The following is a 19,313-nucleotide window of genomic DNA, read 5'->3' on the forward strand; positions in this document are numbered from 1 at the left end:
GGCTCCGTTGGCTGGAGCATCGCGCACATCAAAGGTAACGGGTTCAAGTCCCGGTCAGGGTGTGTGTATACAGCAGGCAACTGATCCATTTCTCTTTTTTACATCCATGTTTCTCTCTCTCTTTCTCTCCCTTTTTCTCTCTATAAACAATCAATGAAAACATATCCTTAAATGAGGAATTAAAAAAAACAGTGCTGAGACCTGAGTTTGAGACCCGGCCCCGCTCTTACCCGTGAGATCTTGGTCAGAATAGCTCTCCACCCCAGACATCCATCCTGCCGCCCACAGAATGGCCACCTTAGACGAGAGTCCCCGTACACTCAGCCAATCGCTCTGGACTGCGCGCCCTGAGCCGGGTGTCTTTCTGGGCGCCGGAGCTAGCGCGGTGGCCATCACATGGGTCTGCTCTATGGGAGTTACCTCCTCCCGGGGGGACAGAGTGTGAACAATTAAGTGACTGCGAGATGCTGGCAGCCAGTCCACAGGAATAAGGCCTGGGGGAGCGATGAAGCCACACGAGGTGATGGAGAGCAACAGGAGCGGAAGGAGAAGCACCACGAGGACTGGGTGGGCAGAGGGTCTCGCTCAGAAGGTGGCATCAGAGTGAAGGATGAGAAAGCGCCAACCACCTGCAAGGGGCTGAGGGGCTGAGAAAGGGCCCCGGCCCAGCTGGGAGCCAGGGGTGGAGGCAGGAGGGGAACCAGGCACATCAGCTGCCTCCTGTGGCCATGCGGAGGGCGTGGCTTCCATCGTAAGGAAAGCAGGACACAGTTAGAGGGCTGTACGCGGCAGAGTGGCACGACTGGACTTATGTATTTAAATATCGCTCTGGCAACTGTGCCAGGATGAATGGAAGGGACAAAAGTGGAGGGAAGAAAGCCCCCGGGGGGCCGTCACCATGGGGCCAGCAGAGAGGACGCTGACGCAAACCAAGACGGCAGCATGGCGGGCAAGGGGAGAGATGGGCGCAGCATCTCTCAGGGACGGGATGAATTACACAGTGTGGGGGAGGGGGCAGGTAAAGGGTTAACAAGAAACCCTGAGGGAACACAGGCTGGAGTGAGGACTTGAATGGAGGCTTGTTTGGGCCACGTTGAGCCTGACATTTTCGCTGTCAGGAGGGAAGTTTACTAGGAGTCTAAAGGGCGGGGTGGGGGCAGGGACGCGATATGCACTTGGGGGGCTGGCTCTGAGCCCCTTCCAGCTTCATCTATGAAATCAGAGGCCAATGAGCGGCCACGAGGTCATCACTGTCGTCAGCGCTTCCTAATGGCCGTCCTGGTTGAGGGTAGAACAATCCCCTCAGACTCATGACCTTCAGCAGCTTCCCAGGGTCGCGCAGCAGGGCGTGGAAGATGCAGGATTTGAACCCGGGCCTTTCCAGCTCAGAGCCCACGCTCCTGCCTGGGAGCTGCACAGAGTTCGATGGCTGTGTCCTCCACGGGGAGCAGACAAGGGTGCGAGGGGAAGCCGTGAGGCGACCAGTGCGCCGGGGGACAATCCCTCTCAGAGGCAAGGGGCAGAGGACGCAAACGCCTACTGACATAGCCACGTACACTGTCCTGGGGCCCAGGCTGGGGGTATTTCAAGGAGAAAAGAGTTGAGTGATTTACAACACGGAATCAATCAGTCTCGCTGTGTCTCCATCCCGGGAACCTGAGGGGAAACTGTGGCCTTCATGTCCCGAAAAGGCTGGCACTCCAGCCCCTTCCCTCCCTCCGCCCAGTGTCGCTGACTTAATGGTGCCAAAATCAGGACACCCTCCCCTCCTCACCCGTCACACGCCCACAGCTGAAGATCAAGGTCACGCCTGCCCAGGACAGAGAGAAACGGCTAACAAGGCACCCACAGCTTCTTCAGGGGAAACAAGAACCTGAACACGAGGGAGATTTGGCACCACAACGCCGAGGGATGCGAGAATTATTCTGGCTGCTGGACTCTTACGTTACATATTCTTGGAAGTAAGTGGGCCAGAGGCTAATGCTCAGAAACCTCCTATAATAGAGATATTCGGGCTGCAATGCGACTGTGGCTACAGCGTTTGACCTGAATAGGAAAGAAAGGAAACCCGCTGTCTCAACAGAGCTGTCTGAGGACGGCTGGCGCCAAATCCCCTGGGAAATCTCTCTCTCTCTTTCTCTCTCTCTCTCTCTCTCACTCTCTCTCTCTCTCTCGCTCTCTCTCTCCTCACAAGAAGACTTCTTACTGTGAAAACTAGAGAGAGAGACAAAACATGCCTAGAGGCCAAGTCCTGGCTGTTCCACTAACAGCTATGCAACCTTGAGGGAAGCCAGTGATGACTTCCAAGCCCCGACGTTCTCATCTCTGAAATGGGCATAGCAGAACCCGACCCTCAGTTCCCGCGAGGAGTGAGGCTGACTTTGCAAAAGCACCAGCACAGTCCTGGCACCCAGTGAAGTCCTACCCAATGTGAGCCTTCCCCTCCTGTCTTCTGATGCCAGCCTTTTTTAACACAATTTTCTAAATGTCTTAGTCACTTTTTGGAAAAATGCTTCCCCTTCTGGCCCAGGAGGAAGAGCAGAAAGACCTCTGGGAAGGCAATCAGAGGACATGGTGGCAACCTACTTCTGCTCCTTACAAGTCAGGGTTCCAGGGCTGTAAATGAGGCTGCACCACACTCCTCCACTCAGGATCCTACCGGCATTAAATGAGATCATGTAGGAGAAAGCACAGTGGGAACCATGACATGCTCTACAGGTGAAAGGAAATACCCTCATTTGAGTGCAGTTCGTCGACATTACTTCAGGCAAACCCAGACTGGAGGTCGGGTGACCTCGCAAAGCCCACCAGCCTGTCACTCGCCACCCAGCAGAGGGCAGATCATCCCTAAAGAAATGGTGGGTCACTGTCTGGGACCTCAGGGTAAGTCAAAGGCGTCCGGTACAACCGACTTCAGAAGCACCTGTTACCCGGATGCAGCCCGGCTCCCTCTTCTGTGGCCCCTGGGAACGTGGCAGGCCCCAAAGCCCTCCCGACTCCCCTGAGAGCGCAGGTGACACACTGTTAGAAGGCCTGAGGGCATGAGCAGCCAGCCACTGCCCCATCGGGGACAGAGCTCCCCCTCCCGCCCTCTCTTGCGGTGACCCTGGCACCCACATGGCATCTGCCCACCACAGACTTGGGTGGCCCATGGGGTGAAGTGATTTTACTTTTAGTTGCCAGAGTTTAAACAGAGGTTTTACTAGACCTCCAGCTCTTCTTGGGAAAATAAAATAAAAATCAGCACATCTGTCAGCAAGAAGCCCCGCCTCCACACCCAGCAGGAAGTCCCGCCTCCAGGCACAGCCATCAGCTGGGAGCTTTGTGGCTCCCTTAGAAGGGACACGTGGTGCCCACCTGCACCTGCACTGTCCCCACCGGGCACGCTGCAGGCTCTGTCCCCACCGGGCACGCTGCAGGCACCAGCTCTGTGGCCTTTGTGTGGCTCAGTATGAAAAGGGAGACTTGTCAGAGGTCAGAAGCGCGTCCCCTGGCATGTTCTGCATGGAACTCAGATCCCCTATAAAATAAACACCTGGAACATCTGGCCCCAGGCCCCCTCTGCCCATGGCCACGCCTCCAGCTGCAAAGCATGCACCTCAGGCGCATCCCACCGCAGGGGCTTGAGGGGCCAGGACCCCGCTCTACTCACATGTAGCGCAGGTGGGGGTTCTTGGCAAAGGCTCTGGGCTGGATGCTCCGGAGTCCTGAGTTCTTGATGGTCCTGGAGGGGGAGAGAGGGTCAGCAGAGCTCAGGGGACAGAGGGACACCCGCTGCGGGCTGAGGGCGACAGGAGGCCAGGCCAGGCCTGCACCTGCAGCCGCCCCGCTGAAGTGAACTCTCTTCTTCATCATCAGAACCACTGGGCTCCACGGGGCACCGATGATACCCAATAGGGGGTGTCAAGTGAGGAATATCTGGTCTCACACCCCACGGGACCTGGGGGATGGCTTGGGATGTGGGTGGGCAGTGCTGGCAGCTGTCCTACACCGACAGCAGGTGCCTGAGAACGGGGCTCCCCCTTGGGGCCTCCTCCCCACCCCGAGTCCCCCCAGCCGCCAGCACTGAAGTCCCGAGAAGGAGGTCAGGGAACTTCATGCTCCAGGGGGCCCGTTAGTCCCGCAGAGGGTCCTGCCTTGACACCTGAGCCACAGGTGAGATGTCCTGCAGGCCCAGTGCAATGTGGGAGCGTGAGGGGCCGGCCTTTCAAGCCCGAGTTCTCTGAGTGGGCGGTGCCCTCACCCGGCCCAGGAGGCAGACGGGCAGCCCCCCTCCCCCCCGTCCCCCCACATCCCAGGGCCTGGCGCACACTCACAGCTTCTGCAGGCCCGTGTAGAGCTCCATGTCCACGGCGTTGAGCGTGTGCAGGCCGCGCCAGTTCTCTATGTGTCTGGGGAGGAAAAGTGGGGTCAGGTCAGCTGAGGGGCCACGGGCAGGCACTGGCTCGAAGCCAGAGAGACCTGGGTGCAAATCCCAAGTGGGTCCCTCACGGGCGGGGCCGCCCCTGCCAGACAGTTTTCAGGAGTTTGGATATTGACGATCTCAGATGCCCCAGGAGTCCAGGCAGAGTCAATGCCCACACACCCTCCTTGGATGCGACGTTCCCATCAGTGGCCCCGAAGTGCAGGGAGGTGACAGCTCCCCGCAGGACACCCAGGCCCGAGAAGTGGCAGCCACCTTCCCCAGACGTCGCCTCGCTGCCCACCACCCGTGGCCCTGCCATCTGCCGCCACGTGCAGCCAGAGCCAGGAAGGCTGCGGGCAGCGGCCGGGGCCGCGGGAAGCGTTTCGGGGCCGCGGTGACACGGTATGCGGGAGCCGCCGTGTAGCACATTCTCTCGGGGCCCCTGCTGAGCAGCCAGACACACGGGCATCTGCTGGGGCCGTGGACCAGGTGGCCAGCTCGGTGTTCAAGTCCAAGGCCAAAGGCTTCTCTTGGAAGCTTGCAGCCACCGGCCGCTGACTTGACCTGGTGCCAGCAGGGTGGGGACCCAGCTCCATGTCTGATGAAAAGGAAGGCCCGGAGGAGGAGGACCTGTGCCAGCCCCGTCCCCGTATCCGCCGGGCCATCGGCTCATGTAAACCACAAGCGGATCGCAGCGTTCCCGCGGCTGCGCATCCATCCATCCATCCATCCATCCGTTCACGGGGCCCAGCTTCGGACGAGGGGCCAGGGGACCACTCGTGTGCACCGTCCCTCCAGAAGGAAGAGGAAAACTGTCCAAAAGGAGGCCACTCCCCTGGTGTCGCACGAACAGCACCCAGGTCTGGGGCAGATACGCCCACACCACACGGGACCCTTCACAGCCCTGGGGGATGGGCTAGGGCACAGGGAGGTACTAATGGCCACGTCCACAGAAAATACAACGTCCCCTCGTGCGAGAATAAACTGCACCGTGCCTCCGTGCCAAAGTTTCCTACCTCCGGTTTGTCCCGAGCCAACATGGAAATGAATTGGCAACCTCCACGCACAGAAAAATTAGATGGCGCAGACTGTGTGACCCATATTTTAATTAAAAACATGTCATGTGGATATGTTTCAGTTGTTCACAACGCCCAGGGCTGAGTCCTACGCGTAGAAACACCAGGGGCCTGAGGCTGCTGGGAAGGCCCAGGGAAGGGCCCAGCACCCTCACCTCACAGAATGTCCCCGGTCACCTGGGGACTCGGGAGGGACGGAAAAGCCCTTCCTCCGCGGCGGCAGGCCCAGCGTCCCTCCCCTCCACCTCAGCCCCTCCTCCCCCGTCCAGTCGCGGCGACCTCCATCGCGTCTCACTGCTGTGCATGAGCTGCCTCGTAACCAGGCTTTCCAGACAACTAACCTTCAGTGCAAAGCCTGTGTGTGCTCAGCCTCCTGCTGGTGTTTCTTTCTCGGCCCTAAAGTGCATTATACACCTCCTTGACTTCTTTTTTTTTTTAATATATTTTATTGCTTTTTTACAGAGAGGAAGGGAGAGAGATAGAGAGTTAGAAACATCGATGAGAGAGAAACATCGATCAGCTGCCTCCTGCACATCTCCTACTGGGGATGTGCCCGCAACCCAGGTACATGCCCTTGACCGGAATCGAACCTGGGACCGTTCAGTCCGCAGGCCGACGCTCTATCCACCGAGCCAAACCGGTTTCGGCCCTCCTTGACTTCTTAAGCGGGGCGGGCAGAAGGTAGCATATGTACATTTTCTTTATTTATATATATTTTTATTGATTTCAGAGAGGAAGGGAGAGGGAGAGAGAGAATCATTGATCGGCTGCCTCCTGCACGCCCCCTCCTGGGGATCGAGCCCGCAAGCCGGGCATGTGCCCTGACCAGGAATCGAACTGTGACCTCCAGGTTCATAGGTCGACACTCAGCCATGCTGGTTGGGCGTCATTTTCATGTTGATCCTGGGTGACCATAACCAACCTAACTAGTTTGCTGAACTGTGACACAGTGTCCCCCGAATGTGTGCCCCACCCAAGACGGCCCCACCCTGAGCTGATTCCTGAAGCGAATGCTCCCTGCACCTGTGCTCAGTGGAGTTCTGGCTCTCTCTCTGCCATCAGGTTGTGGGCCATCACCCCCTTGAACGCCTGCTGGAGGGCCCCTCCCCCTTGCAAGGTGCCTCAACCAGTCTTCTCTGCAGCCCCTGGGAGCACAGAGGTGAGGAGTGGGCACCCTGAGGGCGGGCTGACCTGGACAAGACCCCAGCTCTGAACTGAGAAGCCGCTGGGCCAGCGGCTCCAGCCCCTCCTGTCCTCTGTGTCCTCCTGGGAAACCCAGACGCTGTGAGGACTGGTGGAGGCGGTGCCCGCGCCCTCCCTCCAGGGTCGGTGCACAGCACCCGCGCAGTGAACAGCTGGTTCCGTTACTGTGGCTGGAATTCTGTGTTCCGTGAGAATGAGGAGGAGCTGAACAGGGGTGTAAGGGGATAATGAGGAGATTCTCACAAACGCACACACCCCCCTCCCCCCACACACACACAGGTAGGTAGGTCTGCCCTCACTTCGCACCCCCTTTCTGATTGAGGTGCCAGAGAAGTGATGTCTTCTGGGAGGGAGCGTCCTCACCCCCACTCCCTGGTGGCACCGCTAACACGCTGCCCCCGGGCCGGCCTTGGAGCTGCGCCCTGGCAGGAGGCAGTGGGAACTGGCGCTCCGCACATGGCTTTGTACATGAGCTTCTGCCCGCCCAACACACAGCGCTGAGCTTCGGGGAACAAGGCCGCAGACAGATGTCCCTTCTTTCCAGGCTGTTTGTTCCCATCAGAGCTGAGGTGCCCAGCCCCTCCGCCCCTGAATCCTGCTCTGGGATGGAGACCCGGACAGAAGGACAGAGTGGGTGCCTGGGGAAAGCAGCCTGGAATTCCACTTCCCAAATGCCCAGTCACCCACGGAGAGCGCACGCACGCACGCAGAACATGCCGTGCATCTGACTTGGAAGCCTTGTGGGCGATGAGGACATTGATCTGTTATCCAGGCATATTATGTCTAGTGATCCAGACAGCAGCATTAGCTTTCAATTATCTGATATGTTTAGTTGTAAACAAACCGTCCCAAGCAACAGCCCCGCGGAGCGCGGGCACCAAGGCAGCCGGGGACGCCACGTCGGACCGCACCAGCCCAGTCACCCGCGCTCCCGCGCTCCCTCGCTGAGATGCCCGGAGCCTCCCTGGGTGGACAGCCCCAGCATGCCCACGCGTGAGCCACAGCTCCACCAGCACCTGCACGCCAGGACCACGCGAGCCCGTCCGCATCCGGGACCCTCGGGGCCGCAGAAAGGAACATCAGGTCGTGCAGCGGAGAGATGGGAGCCGGCAGCATCTGCGCGGCGTCCTGATCAAGTCCAGCGCACGTGCCAGGAGCAGGGGAGGTGTGTGCAAGCCCTGTGCGCTGTGCAGCTGAGGCCCGGTCTCCCCACAGGGACCAGGTCAGGGCACAGCCCTCAGATCCCCCCCAGACAGAAGGCCTAACTTCCAGGGCGGCAATTCATCTGGGATTGGCCAGCGCACTGGGGAGTCAGGCTGTCCGGCTCGGCCCTTCTGCCAGCACCTTCCCCTGGTTTCTGGGCCCGGCCACACCGGCCTGTGTTCTACCCTTGAAACAGACCAGGCTTGCCCTGGCCAGTTGTTCAGTGGTTAGAGCAATGGCCTGCAGACTGAAGGGTCCGGGTTCGATTCTGGTCAAGGGCACGTACCTCAGTTGTAAGCTTGATCCCGGCCCTGGTCAGGGCATGTGCAGGAGGCAACCAATCGATGTGTCTCTCTCACATCTATGTCTCTCTGTCTCTCCTCCTCCCTTCCACTCTCTCTAAAAATCTATGGAAAAATACCCTCAGGGGAGGATTAACAAAGATGTATATGTACTTGCTCCCAACCTGAATGTCCACGAAACACCTTCCCAGCTCTTGTCATCCCTCCCATCTCACTCAAAGGTCACCTTCTCAGAGAAGCCTGCACGACCCCATGGGAGCCCCCCCTCCAGCTGCGCTCTGGCACAAGCCCCTGTTTCTGTCCTTCACAGCCCTGACTAACCATCTGTAATTGCCTGATTGGATTATTCGATTCCGTGTTTGTCGTCAGTGTCTGCACTGGAACGATGATGCATGGCGACCGGGGCCGTATCTGTCTTGTCCACCTCTCACTCATCTCTGATACGAGCAGCTGCCCTGGGTTAAGTACACGCCACGCTCTAGCCCTGCATGGTCTTCCCCCGGTCCACCTGAGCTGCCCAGAGCCCTGGCCAGGCCCCAATGACACCTTGAACTTGGTATCAGAGAAGGGATGTGGCCCTGGGCACACCATTCAACATCCAATCAGGGAGTCACTGCAGAGCCCAGCAACGGGGGGGGAGGGGGGGAGGACCCCAGAAGCCTTGCAAGGCCCATGGGCCAGAGCTCCAGTGTCAGGAGTAGGGAGGTGGCTGAGCATCAACCCATGAACCAGGAGGTCAGGGTTCGATTCCCAGTCAGGGCCCATGCCCGGGTTATGAACTCCATCCCCAGTGGAGGGTGGGCAGGAGGCAGCCGATCAATGATTCTCTGTCATCACTGATGTTTCTCTCTCTCTCTCTCCCTCCCTTCCTCTCTCTGACATGCAACTTTAAAAAAGGGCCACGCTTGTGTGGTTGAAGTGATGAGGCCCGAACCACGTGGATCGTAAAGCCTCCAGCCCTACTAGGTGTCGCAGCCTTTGAAGCAGGAGAGAGAGAGCTTTGATGAGGAGCAGAAGCAGCCTGAGGCAGGCGAGACCCGTTCTCCCCAGCGGCCTCGGAGGAGACCGTCCGGGCACGAGGAGTCTGGTCCAGGCCGAGCAGCTGGCCTGAAAGGGAGCCGACACTGCAAGCTCCGTGCCTAAGCTCAGCTGGCCCTGGGGCCCCAGAGTGCTGGCCTTCGGTGGCCCATTTCCTGAGGAAAATATGAAATGGCCAGGCCACCCTTTACTGAATTATAAAGCACTTATCACTTCTTTAATCACTACCCGCCTGGAGCACGTAATTCACTCAACATGGAAGTTCCAGGGGCGAGCTGGTAAGTGAGCATTAAGCTCAAGTGCGTTGCGTAAAGCCTTACAGAGGCAATATTTTCCCCTCTTAAATGGGCAGGTTTCCTCACTGCGACTCTGCCTCTAGTTAATGCGGGAAAGTCGCTCCAAGGCCACTGTCACTGTCGGAGGGTCATTCCAGGTCACGGGGGGTGGGGGGGGGGGGCAGCCCTTGACTTTGCAGGACTAATTATCCTTGGAACCTGAGGGTGTCAGAGCGATTCGTCAAGGTGACTGTCAGAGAGACAAGATCGCATCGGTGGCGCCTGGTGCTCCCTGCACAGCGAGCGGGACATGACGAAGCCACGGAGAAGAGCCAGGCCCCAGGACAGAAGAGGAAGGCGGGCGGGCAGGGCTGGGAGGCTGCAGGGAGCAAGGCGGGGTCCCTCAGAGACGTCAGCGCTGGGCTCACGGAGGCATTAAGGGGGGCTCATTCTCTACAGCAGAACCTCAGAGACCCAGAGCGAGTCAGTGCTTCCGACAGCCATCGGCGCTCGCGGCGGCCTCTGCACGCTGTTTGGGGGAGTTAAGGCTAAAGGTGCCCTTTTATGCCAAGCGACTCATTCATGGTCACTGTCAAGGTGTGGCCAGCCGGGCCCCAACCTGTCCCTAGAAGTCCTCCAGGGCCACCTCTGCCCCTGGTGTGGCCCCCTCCTCAGCATGCGCTGTGCACACGCTCCTCCTGAGCGGAGGGTCCCGCCCAGTGAGCGTCCCTGTGGCAGTGTGGCTACCAACCGCCCGTCCCTCCTGTCCCACGGGCCTGGTCTCAGCACGAAGGTGAGAGACGGAACCTCCAAGGCCCAAAGCCAAGACGTAAAGACAGAGGCTAGCCCTCCTGGTCCCGCCGGAAGCAGCATGCAGGTGGCGAGCGGGAAAGCGCTCAGGCAGGGGCTGGGTGAGACCCTGCGGGCCTTCCGGGGCTGGCGCTACGGGACCCCTACTCTGTCCTGTGACTGGTCACAGGGGGATGTGCGGGGCCAGGGCCTGGGCTCCTGAATGGCGGGTCGGCTGCCTGCTGCGGACATGAGAAAGGTGTGTGCGCAGAGAACAGGCCACTCTGAATGCATGTTATCTGTCACTGGGGGGTGCCCTTCAGAAGGCCCCCCGGGAGCAGTCAGGACGAGGTACCAGCATCCAATCAGGAAAATGGAGCCCACACACTATACGTGACCGAGGAAACTGCTGGGCAAACCAGAGCTCTGTTGGAATTGCTGAAAAACCAAGCGGAACCACACTGCAACCCAGAGATTAGCAACAGCAGGAAGCCAGGGGCCAGAGGGATGGAAGGCGGAGGTGGTGGAGGCCTGAAGCTCAGGGTCACAGCCGGTGGCGGAGGGAGCTGGCAGCGGGCACTGCCCAGCGGGAGCGGGAGCTGCGCGGACAGACAGCCGTCACTGTGAGGACTTGCCAACACCCAGGATCAGACCCAGACCCAGAAATCCCTCTAAGTTCATTGCAATCAAGTCCATGAGACAGCGCGGGCCGGCCCTCACAGCAGCCAGTATCGTTATTTGTTTACAAATGGAGCGTGAAGTTCATCCTGAGACTGTGGCCGATGACTTGCCTTTGACCGAAGAGTGGGCACCTGGGCCAGGCGCCATCTCCAATGAATGGCAGCTTTGCGAGAGGCGCAGGGAGCAGTGGGCGAGGAGGGAGACGCCCTCCCGAGGCCGGGGCAGCCAGAGCTTTCGCAGACCCCGACACCTCATTTTTATTCCAGTGCGTCTGTACATCCCACTCACTTTTGTTATTTCAATGCAGTGTTTTCTCTTATTGAGATAAAATCCACATCGCTTTCAAATTAACCTTGAAAGTGTACCATTTAGTGGCATTTAGCACGGCTTCTATCTACCTCCAAAACATTCTCCTCGCCCCAAAAAGAACCACCAAGCAGTCACCCCCTCAGCCGATCTTTCTTTCCCTGTGGATTTACCCAATCTGGACATTTCATGTAAACAGAGTCACACGCATGTGCTGTGTCTGCCTTACTTCACCCGGCATAATGTGCTTGAGGGTCACCCATGTTGTAGCATGTGTCAGAAAGTCGTTCTTCGTGTGGCTGAGTACTATCCCACTGTAGATATACCGCATGCTGTTTAACCATCCGACAGCTGCTGAACATCTGGGTGGCTTCCACCACTGGCTATTTTAAACGGCGCTGCTATGAACACTCACTGTTTGAATACCTATTTTCAATTTGAGGGGTCTCTACCCCAGACTTCCACCCATGTTTAAAGGATTTGGGAGAACATACATGTAAGTATGTAAATAAGCAGGCTCTTCTTAAAATGGAGCAAAGGAGCATCTGTTCCCAGGAATCCTAGAGGAACTAATCCCCACATCAGGCTCTGAACTGAGCCGTGGGTGTCCTGGCAGCTGAGGTGAAAAGGGAAACAGATGATGTCGTTTGTGGAGATAAAGATTAAATCCAGAAAGGCATCCGTAACACGGATCCTGGTATAAGAGTGCACGTCGCGCCGTGGAAAACATTCTGTTTCTGCAAGAGACCGCAACGTTCTCCAAATGAGTGGCGTTGTGTTAGTCTTTCTAATCAGCTATGTAACATGGATCGTGACCCATTTACTGTAATTCAGCCACGCCAACTGTGTAAGATAAAGCTAACGATATACGGCCCCCGCACACGGCTTCTCGATGCTCGACTGAGTGCATGACACAAACGTGCAGGAGCCCGAAGGAGGAACGGACGGCGTGGCCCCGACACTCCAACAGCTCGCTCCCTCCGTCTCTGGTTTCCCTCCCGCAGGCGGGTGACGCCATACTTTACGCTGCTGGTGACGGGAGAGCCTTCAGCTTACACAAGGCATTGGGGGGGAAGCGTGTACAGCTGCGGGCTGACAGCGGCCTCTGTGTCGGCGCAGCCTCCCACCCAACAACGTTACTACTGGGACCAGCCTGGCTGCTCGCTGCCCTGGCCGCCCCGTCTCCCTCATTCAGTTCCTCACTCTGTGTGCACGTCATTTACTCAGCCCCCACCACACACACACACACACACACACACACACTCAGTGGTAAATGCTGCCTCCCACCATTCTGAGGCCGGGAGGGAGCCGCTGGGTGAGAACTCCAGAGGGTCAAAGGCAGCTCTCAGCAGAGACAGGCTGAGGCCGGGATGGAAGGTGGGGAAGGAGAGGCCTGGGGAATTCCAGAGAGAGGCCAGGACACTGAGGCGCTGAGGCCCAATGCACGCGGGGGTAGGCTGCCGGAACCTGCTGTCGGTTGGTTGCCTCGGGGGAGGGGATGCCCTGGGTGAGGCATCCACAGAACACGGCCCGAGGGGAAGTAAACGGACCTTCGCTGCACGGGTGCTGCTGGAGACAGACCGGCCTTGAACCCTGGCTCGGCCTCTTCCCACCTGGGGACCGGCGTGCCTTGCCGGGTGCTGCTGAGCCTGATGCCCGCTGCGGGACCGGCCACATGCCTGCTGACAGCCCTGCTCCGAGGATCAGCGCGGGTCTTGCTAAGCAGCTGACGTGTAGCGGCAGTCAGTAGTGGCCACGCAAGGAGGAGTCTGAGATCCACCACTGAGCTGTCAGCCAAGCCCCACGTGCCTCCTCGCAGGCTCAGAGCCGCGGGACCTGGGTCCCTGGGAGGTGCCCCCAGGCCATGTGTGACTGCGCCTGTGTGCCCTGCACCTGCACCAGGCCTCAATGGCTTCCCGCCAGCATCGGCCCTGTGTCTGCTCCCGGCACAGGGGACTCGATTTCACATCGACCCTGTGGGCTGAGGGGCGCTCGGGTGCCCGGGGCCTCCTCATTCTCACCTAAACCCTCCTGCATGTAAGCCCAGCGGTGCCCATCCAGGCCTTTCTCTGTCCCAGCGGCAAGGACGAGGAGGACCGAAGGGGGCGTGAGACCCGCACATGGTCTCTCACAACACAGCCTGGAGGGCAGGCCCTAGCAACGGCCCTAGCAACAATGACAGGAGACGACCTCTTAGACACAAGCCAGGTGGAAATACGTCAACAACATCAACCATGTGCTGAGGAGGGGTGGAGGAGAGCCAGCAGTGCCCACGGGGGCCGGACACCATGTGCCTGGGCACAGACCGACACCCATTAGCCAAGTCCAACTTCTCAACATCCAAGCAAAGTAACCAACGGGAAAGGGACAGGGGCCTGGAAATCGGTTTAACCGGCAGCAAACGCAGCTCAGTCCCCTCCAGCCAGCTGTGCGGCTGCTGGGATACAGTTGTGCTACCTGCTCCCTGACACAGGAGGCGGGCCGAGAGGAGAAGCCAGGATTGCAGAGGCCACAGGAAAGCCACAAATAAAAGCCCAGCTTGTCCCACCAAGAGGGACACCTGGGACCTCAGAGACCCGTGGGCCAGCCCTCAGTGGCACCTGCTGGAAAAAAAAAATGCCACCCGGCCCAGCCAGTGTGGCTCAATGGTTGAATGTCAACCTATGAACCAGGAGGTCACAGTTCGATTACCGGTCGATGCCCAGGGTTGCAGGCTTGACCCCCAGTGTGGGGCGTGCAGGAGGCAGCCGATCAATGACTCCCTCTCATCATTGATGTTTCTGTCTCTCCCTTCCTCTCTGAATCAATAAAAATATGTCTTTAAAAAAACTGCCAGCGATGAGCAGCACAGGTGGCAGTTCAAGTCCAGGCCCTGCGGCTTCGTAGCTACGTGACGCTGGGCAGGCACCTCGCTTTTCTGTGCCTCAGATCTGAGAAGCGGGGAGAGCGGCCCCGTGTGTCACTGAGGATGAGATGTGATCAGAGATGGGAAGTGGCCCAACCCCGCAGGGCGATTGGGAAATGCTGGCTGCAGGGCGGCCCTCTCCAGGCAGGCCCGGAGCCCACCCATCCTTTGGACCACCCGTTCCCTGGACCACCCATTCCTACTCGCGGCCACACATGCAGCTGCCGACGCCCTCCCAGCTGGAGCAGGAACGAGCCAGAGGGAGTCGGGCCCTGGACTCCCTGCTCCCACCCGACAGTCCGAGACGACGCATGCGTAGGAAATGACCATGCAGAGGACCCCAGAGGCCCACCTGTCGGGGATGGGAACCCTGGAGGCACAGTGGGAGCTCCTGGGGGACCTGCAGGAACCTGGTTCCTGGGCCCGACCCAGACCCCAGGGTCACACTCGCAGGACGGGCGCTTCTCACAGGCGCTCCTGGGGCACAGCCAGGGCCGGGGATCGCGTCCAACCTTTTCATTTTACAAATGAGGCAACTGTTGCTGATGGACTTAATGCTGATTAATTTCAGTGACTCTTTCCCCAGTTGTAAGTAACACGGGCTCCTTGTGGGAAGTTTGGAAAAAATGAAAAGATCTCAAGAAAATTAAAGCCACTCATCATTGGCTCACAGAGATAGCCACCCTGGGCGCTGGCGGCGTGTCCTCCCGGCTTCATTCCGGGCAGAGCGCGCGCGACGGTGCACAAGCGAGTCCTTGCTTCTCTTCCTTATATTTTATCTTAAGTGTCTTGTGTTGTCATTACAAATTCATAAGAGAAAATCAATAAAGATGAAAAACCTGAGAGGTTTAAACACAGTAAATACACAAGGTAAAGAGCCGATGACCTCCCGGGGCAAGGCCGGGGGCCCAGGCGGCCGATCCTGGAGCTGCTCACTCCTTCACCAGGAGCTCGCCAGGCCCCCACGTGCACATCTGAACGGGAGTCCCGGGCAGGAGGAAGCGGCTCTGAGGCAGCCCCAGGAGGGATGAACGGGAGGCAGGGCGGGGGGGCGAGGGGGGGGGGGCGTCTGGTTCCATGGCTAAGACGGCAACCCAGGGAGCCAGATTACAAACAAACATAAACTAATGCCGCAGCTGTCAGGACCGATTAGGCTGCACAATAGAAAAATTACAGGGCCGTTCGGGCCCGACAATGTAAGATTAATTTATCAATACGGCGACGTGACACTGGAGAGATAACACTGAGTCAGGGCTGCGCACAGGCCTTCTCTGCAACGGGCAGGCTGCCTCGGAGCAGGAGCCGGAGAGCAGGCCCGAGGCGGTCGGGGCGGAGGGCCGTGGGCGAGGCGGCTGGGACTGGGTCTGACGCGCACTGTCCCACAGGCACAGGCACGACTCCCAGGGCCCAACGAACAGGGACAGGCCCCCCCCCCAGCCCCCGTGTGGCCGGCACACAGTAGGTGTTCACACCTCACAGGCCCCTGAGGCAGGTGCCAGGTGATGCCCGTTCTGCAGCGGGCAGGTGGCAGCCCCAGGACGCAAACCCACGCGGCTCCACAGCCCACGAGGCTGCCGGTCAGGAGCCACATCCTGTGCAGGCGGTTTACGGTGCACACGCACGCGCACACACCGCTTTGCACAGAACTCACTGTCACGCTGCCATGAAATGTCCCGTGACGCCCGCTTCCCGGGGGACCAAGGCAGGGACTGCGCGCACCGACTGCCCGCGATCAGGCTGCCGGCGGTTAGCTGGGCCACGTAAACCCGTCACTGTGACCCGCACGCGGCACCTGGACGCGCTGACTGCTTCCTGGAGGGAACGGCTGAGTCGGTCCTAGTCCACAGCCCACGTGCCCACTTCCAGGAGCCAGGAGCCAGGAGCCGTGCACCTGGAGCTTCCCCGCCACTCGGAAAGCCAAGGCCACAGGCACCCAGACAGGAAGCTGAGGCCCAGGGACACGGAGGAGTCGCTGACGTCCCACAGCTGGGCAGCCGCCGAGAGAGCGAAAGGATCGCCATGGGGCCAACGGAAGCCTTGGGGACGGCGGGCTGCCTCGCACCCCGCACCCCGCGCCCTTCAGCTCCCACAGGCAGTGGGCGAGGAGGGAGGACAGGACGGGAGGCGGAGGCTGGCAGGATGTGGCGGGCAGGGCTGCGGGCGGGAGGCAGCTGGGCCTCGTGGAAGGCAGATGGCAGCAGCTGCGGCTGGAGCCCTCCCAGCGCACGGGCCCAGAGCAGACAGTGACCTTCCCAGAAGCAGCAGCGTGGACTGTCCTTGGCCAGCTGGCCAGGGCGCGGTGGCACACGAAGGCCACCCAGGAGGACTCAGCGCCCTGTGCCGCCCAGGGTGAGAGGCAGGGTGTGGGGGGCAGCTAGTCCCAGCTGGGCCCTCCCGTGTCACCGCTCCCTGCCACCCGGAGCCCTGCCCGGCCCCGTGCTCGAGGCAGAGGGCTGCACCGGGGACAGAGGGCACAGGCGTGGGCACCAAGGCGGGCTCCAGGCACCATGGAAGGAGGCAGTCACCACTCACTGCTCCGTACCTGGACAAGGACCCCCGTCCCGGGTCCCCATTCCCCCTCCAGTGAAACAGGCAGAGTAGCTGCTTAGGCCCTGAGAGCAGTGCGTGGACCGTGCCCCGGCAAGAGCTGCTGGCACCGAGTCAGCGCTGGTATGAAGTATCGCTGCCGCGATGAATGGGGGGGTGGCGGGGGAGGAGACAGGAAGTTAGGGCGGGGGGTGAAGGATGGAGACAGGCAGTGCCCCTCGGGCAGAGGACCCAGGGGACGAGCAACGACGTGGCAGCAGAGGTGGACCTGGGCACAGGATGGGGCACTGTCTACTCCAGGGAGCAGGGGGTTCACAGGACACGGGCAGCACCCACAGAGCCAGGAGGGCCCGGACTGCACCCTCCCAGAAGCAAAGCCCATGGAACTCATCGACACGAACAGGGGAAGCTCCTGCAGCGGCCCATCAACGTCACAGCCAACCACGACCAGCGGAAGGGCCCCAGTGAGGACCAGCTCCCGCCACTACACGGCCTTCCTGTCACCTGGCCGGGATGGCCCTGTCACCAGGCGGGCTGCACGGGAGCTGGGACAACACCGCTGATGACCTTGAGGGGTCACTGCCTCCCTAGGAGGCCCCTGAGGACTGATCCTGGCACCAGGGAGGCAGCAGGGGCGTGTGGGAGCCCCCACACCCCAGCCCCGGCGGGGTCTGCAGGAGGCGCTGGGAATGAAAGTAGCCCTGGGGGGCAGAGCTGCAGCCTTTTGCTTCCAAAAGCTGACTATTTTAATATCGTTTGCTTTTCCCCCCTATAATTATCTCTACTTTATTCTCTTTGTATTTAGTGAAGTTGTTTTTTTGTTGGGTTCGGTTTTGTGTGTTTTTTTCCATTTAAATGCCAACAAGAAAGAGGGAGTCTTTCACGGGGTGTGTGCAGGGGAGAGGGTGAGGCGAGGGAAAAAAACAGGGAAGGAACCTCAAGATGAAGTGAAAGCAGACCCCCCCAAAGAAACCCCAATGAATCCTGCACCCACGGGGTCTCCAATCTGGGTCTGACAGGGGCTCAAGCAGACGCGGCTTTGCTTCTGGGCGAGGAGCTGGGCTGCACCCTCTGCCTGGCCCTACAGAGACTGACAGTCAAGGCCACGGAGGCCCCTCCCCTCGGCCTCCCTCCCCGACCCCAGGATGCTGCAGGGGACCCTGGACCTATTCAGAGAAGGCAGCCCAGCAAGTACAGACGAATGAAGTGTGAGGACAGGAGTCGGAGGTGGGGGAAGGTGGGGGGGGGGGGGGGGGGGGGAGGAGCTGGGGCGAGGCCGGGGCATGGGAAGGCCCCTCCCGGCATCTCTGCTGTCAGTCAGCCGCAGCCCCATCAGAAAGCGCGGCAGGTTATCAGGAGCAGAGGGCACCCCCACTCCCCTCTTCCCACAGCCAGACATTTTCCAGGTCCTGAGCCCCCCAGGAAATGCAGGGACCCCTGAGGGCTGGTACACGGCACCCCTAGAAGCCGGGGGGATGGTCCCTGGGAGGCTGGAGGAAGGGCCAGACAGGGCATGATGCCTTCCTGGGGCCGGATGAGCTGTGGTCGGTGGTCACCTGCTGCCCTGACATGCACACCCCAAGCCCCTCCCTGTGGCCTTGAGCCCCTCAGACCCCGGACACCAGGCAGGTGGCCGGTGCAAAGGGCTGATGCGGCAGCCGAGGACGATTCCAGGAAGTGGCCCAGGCATCAAGAGGGCACTGGACTGGGAGTCAGGCGCGGTGTGAGCCGCACGATCTGGTGGACACTGTGGCTCCAGGAGAGCCCTCCGGCCTCGGGCCTCGTTTCCTCGCCTGTGGACCAGGCCGTGCCCAGGGCCCCCGCTCCCAGCTCTGAGACTGCGAGCCCCAAGGCAGCACAGCCACCCCGCCCCGTCCCTCCCTCCCCCACCCTGAGCCCTCAGCAGGCCACTCCGCTCGCTCTGCCACCCAGCGCCCCAGAGCACCCTCAGGGGAGATCGTGGGAGGCGCCAGCTGCTGCTGTGAGCAGAGGGGCACAGCCCCCAGCGGTCCAGGAGGCGGCCCTAAGATGCCAGGGGGCTGGGACTGGGGTGCACCAGGTGAACCCACACATGCTACTGCATCCGGATCCAGCACCTGCAGACACCGATGACTCCAGCGTGGCCTGGGGAGGCGGGCTGAGGCTCCCAGAGGCTGTGGGTGCCCCAGGGTCCTGCCAATCAGGGCCATTCAGCCTCAAGCCCGTTCCAGGTCCTCAGCTGCCGCCGACCCCCCACCCGGACTCAAGACCAGGGAGCCCTGACCTGTGCCTCCAGGAGCCCCATCCCTGCCGGGCCACGCTCATGTCAGCAGAGGACCTAGGTCCAGTCCACCCGTAAAAGCAGCAACCACACCAGGGAACCTAGGAGAGCCCTCAGCGTGCGGCAAGCAGCGGCTGCCAGCCCCTCTCCACAGCCCTGGTGCGGAGTACCATTCCCTTCACAGATGAAGACACGGAGGCTCGGGGATCTTTCCCGTCACTAGCCCCCCTGGAGTTCACCTCTCCCTCGCCCTCCTCTCGCAGAGAGCGGGTCCCTTTCCTCCTGTTCCAGCCCCGGGCATCGTGGGAATGCAAGGCGGGGCC

The 19,313-nt window shown here is 60.2% G+C and overlaps 1 protein-coding gene across 3 annotated transcripts in view; it reads right to left on the reverse strand.

Annotated features, from left to right (window-relative positions):
* NTRK3 (neurotrophic receptor tyrosine kinase 3) overlaps positions 1 to 19,313 on the reverse strand; it is a 213,996-nt gene that overhangs the window by 175,218 nt on the left and 19,465 nt on the right. For all 3 annotated transcript variants that reach the window (XM_036355835.1, XM_036355837.1, XM_036355836.1), the window contains exons 2-3: positions 4,317 to 4,391; positions 3,653 to 3,724 (exon numbers count right to left, since the gene is read on the reverse strand). In XM_036355835.1, the coding sequence (XP_036211728.1) occupies positions 3,653 to 3,724; positions 4,317 to 4,391 (147 nt within the window). The remainder of the gene's footprint in view (positions 1 to 3,652; positions 3,725 to 4,316; positions 4,392 to 19,313) is intronic.

Source organism: Myotis myotis, unplaced genomic scaffold (assembly GCF_014108235.1).
Source record: "Myotis myotis isolate mMyoMyo1 unplaced genomic scaffold, mMyoMyo1.p scaffold_m19_p_23, whole genome shotgun sequence".
In the NCBI taxonomy this organism is placed as follows: domain Eukaryota; kingdom Metazoa; phylum Chordata; class Mammalia; order Chiroptera; family Vespertilionidae; genus Myotis; species Myotis myotis.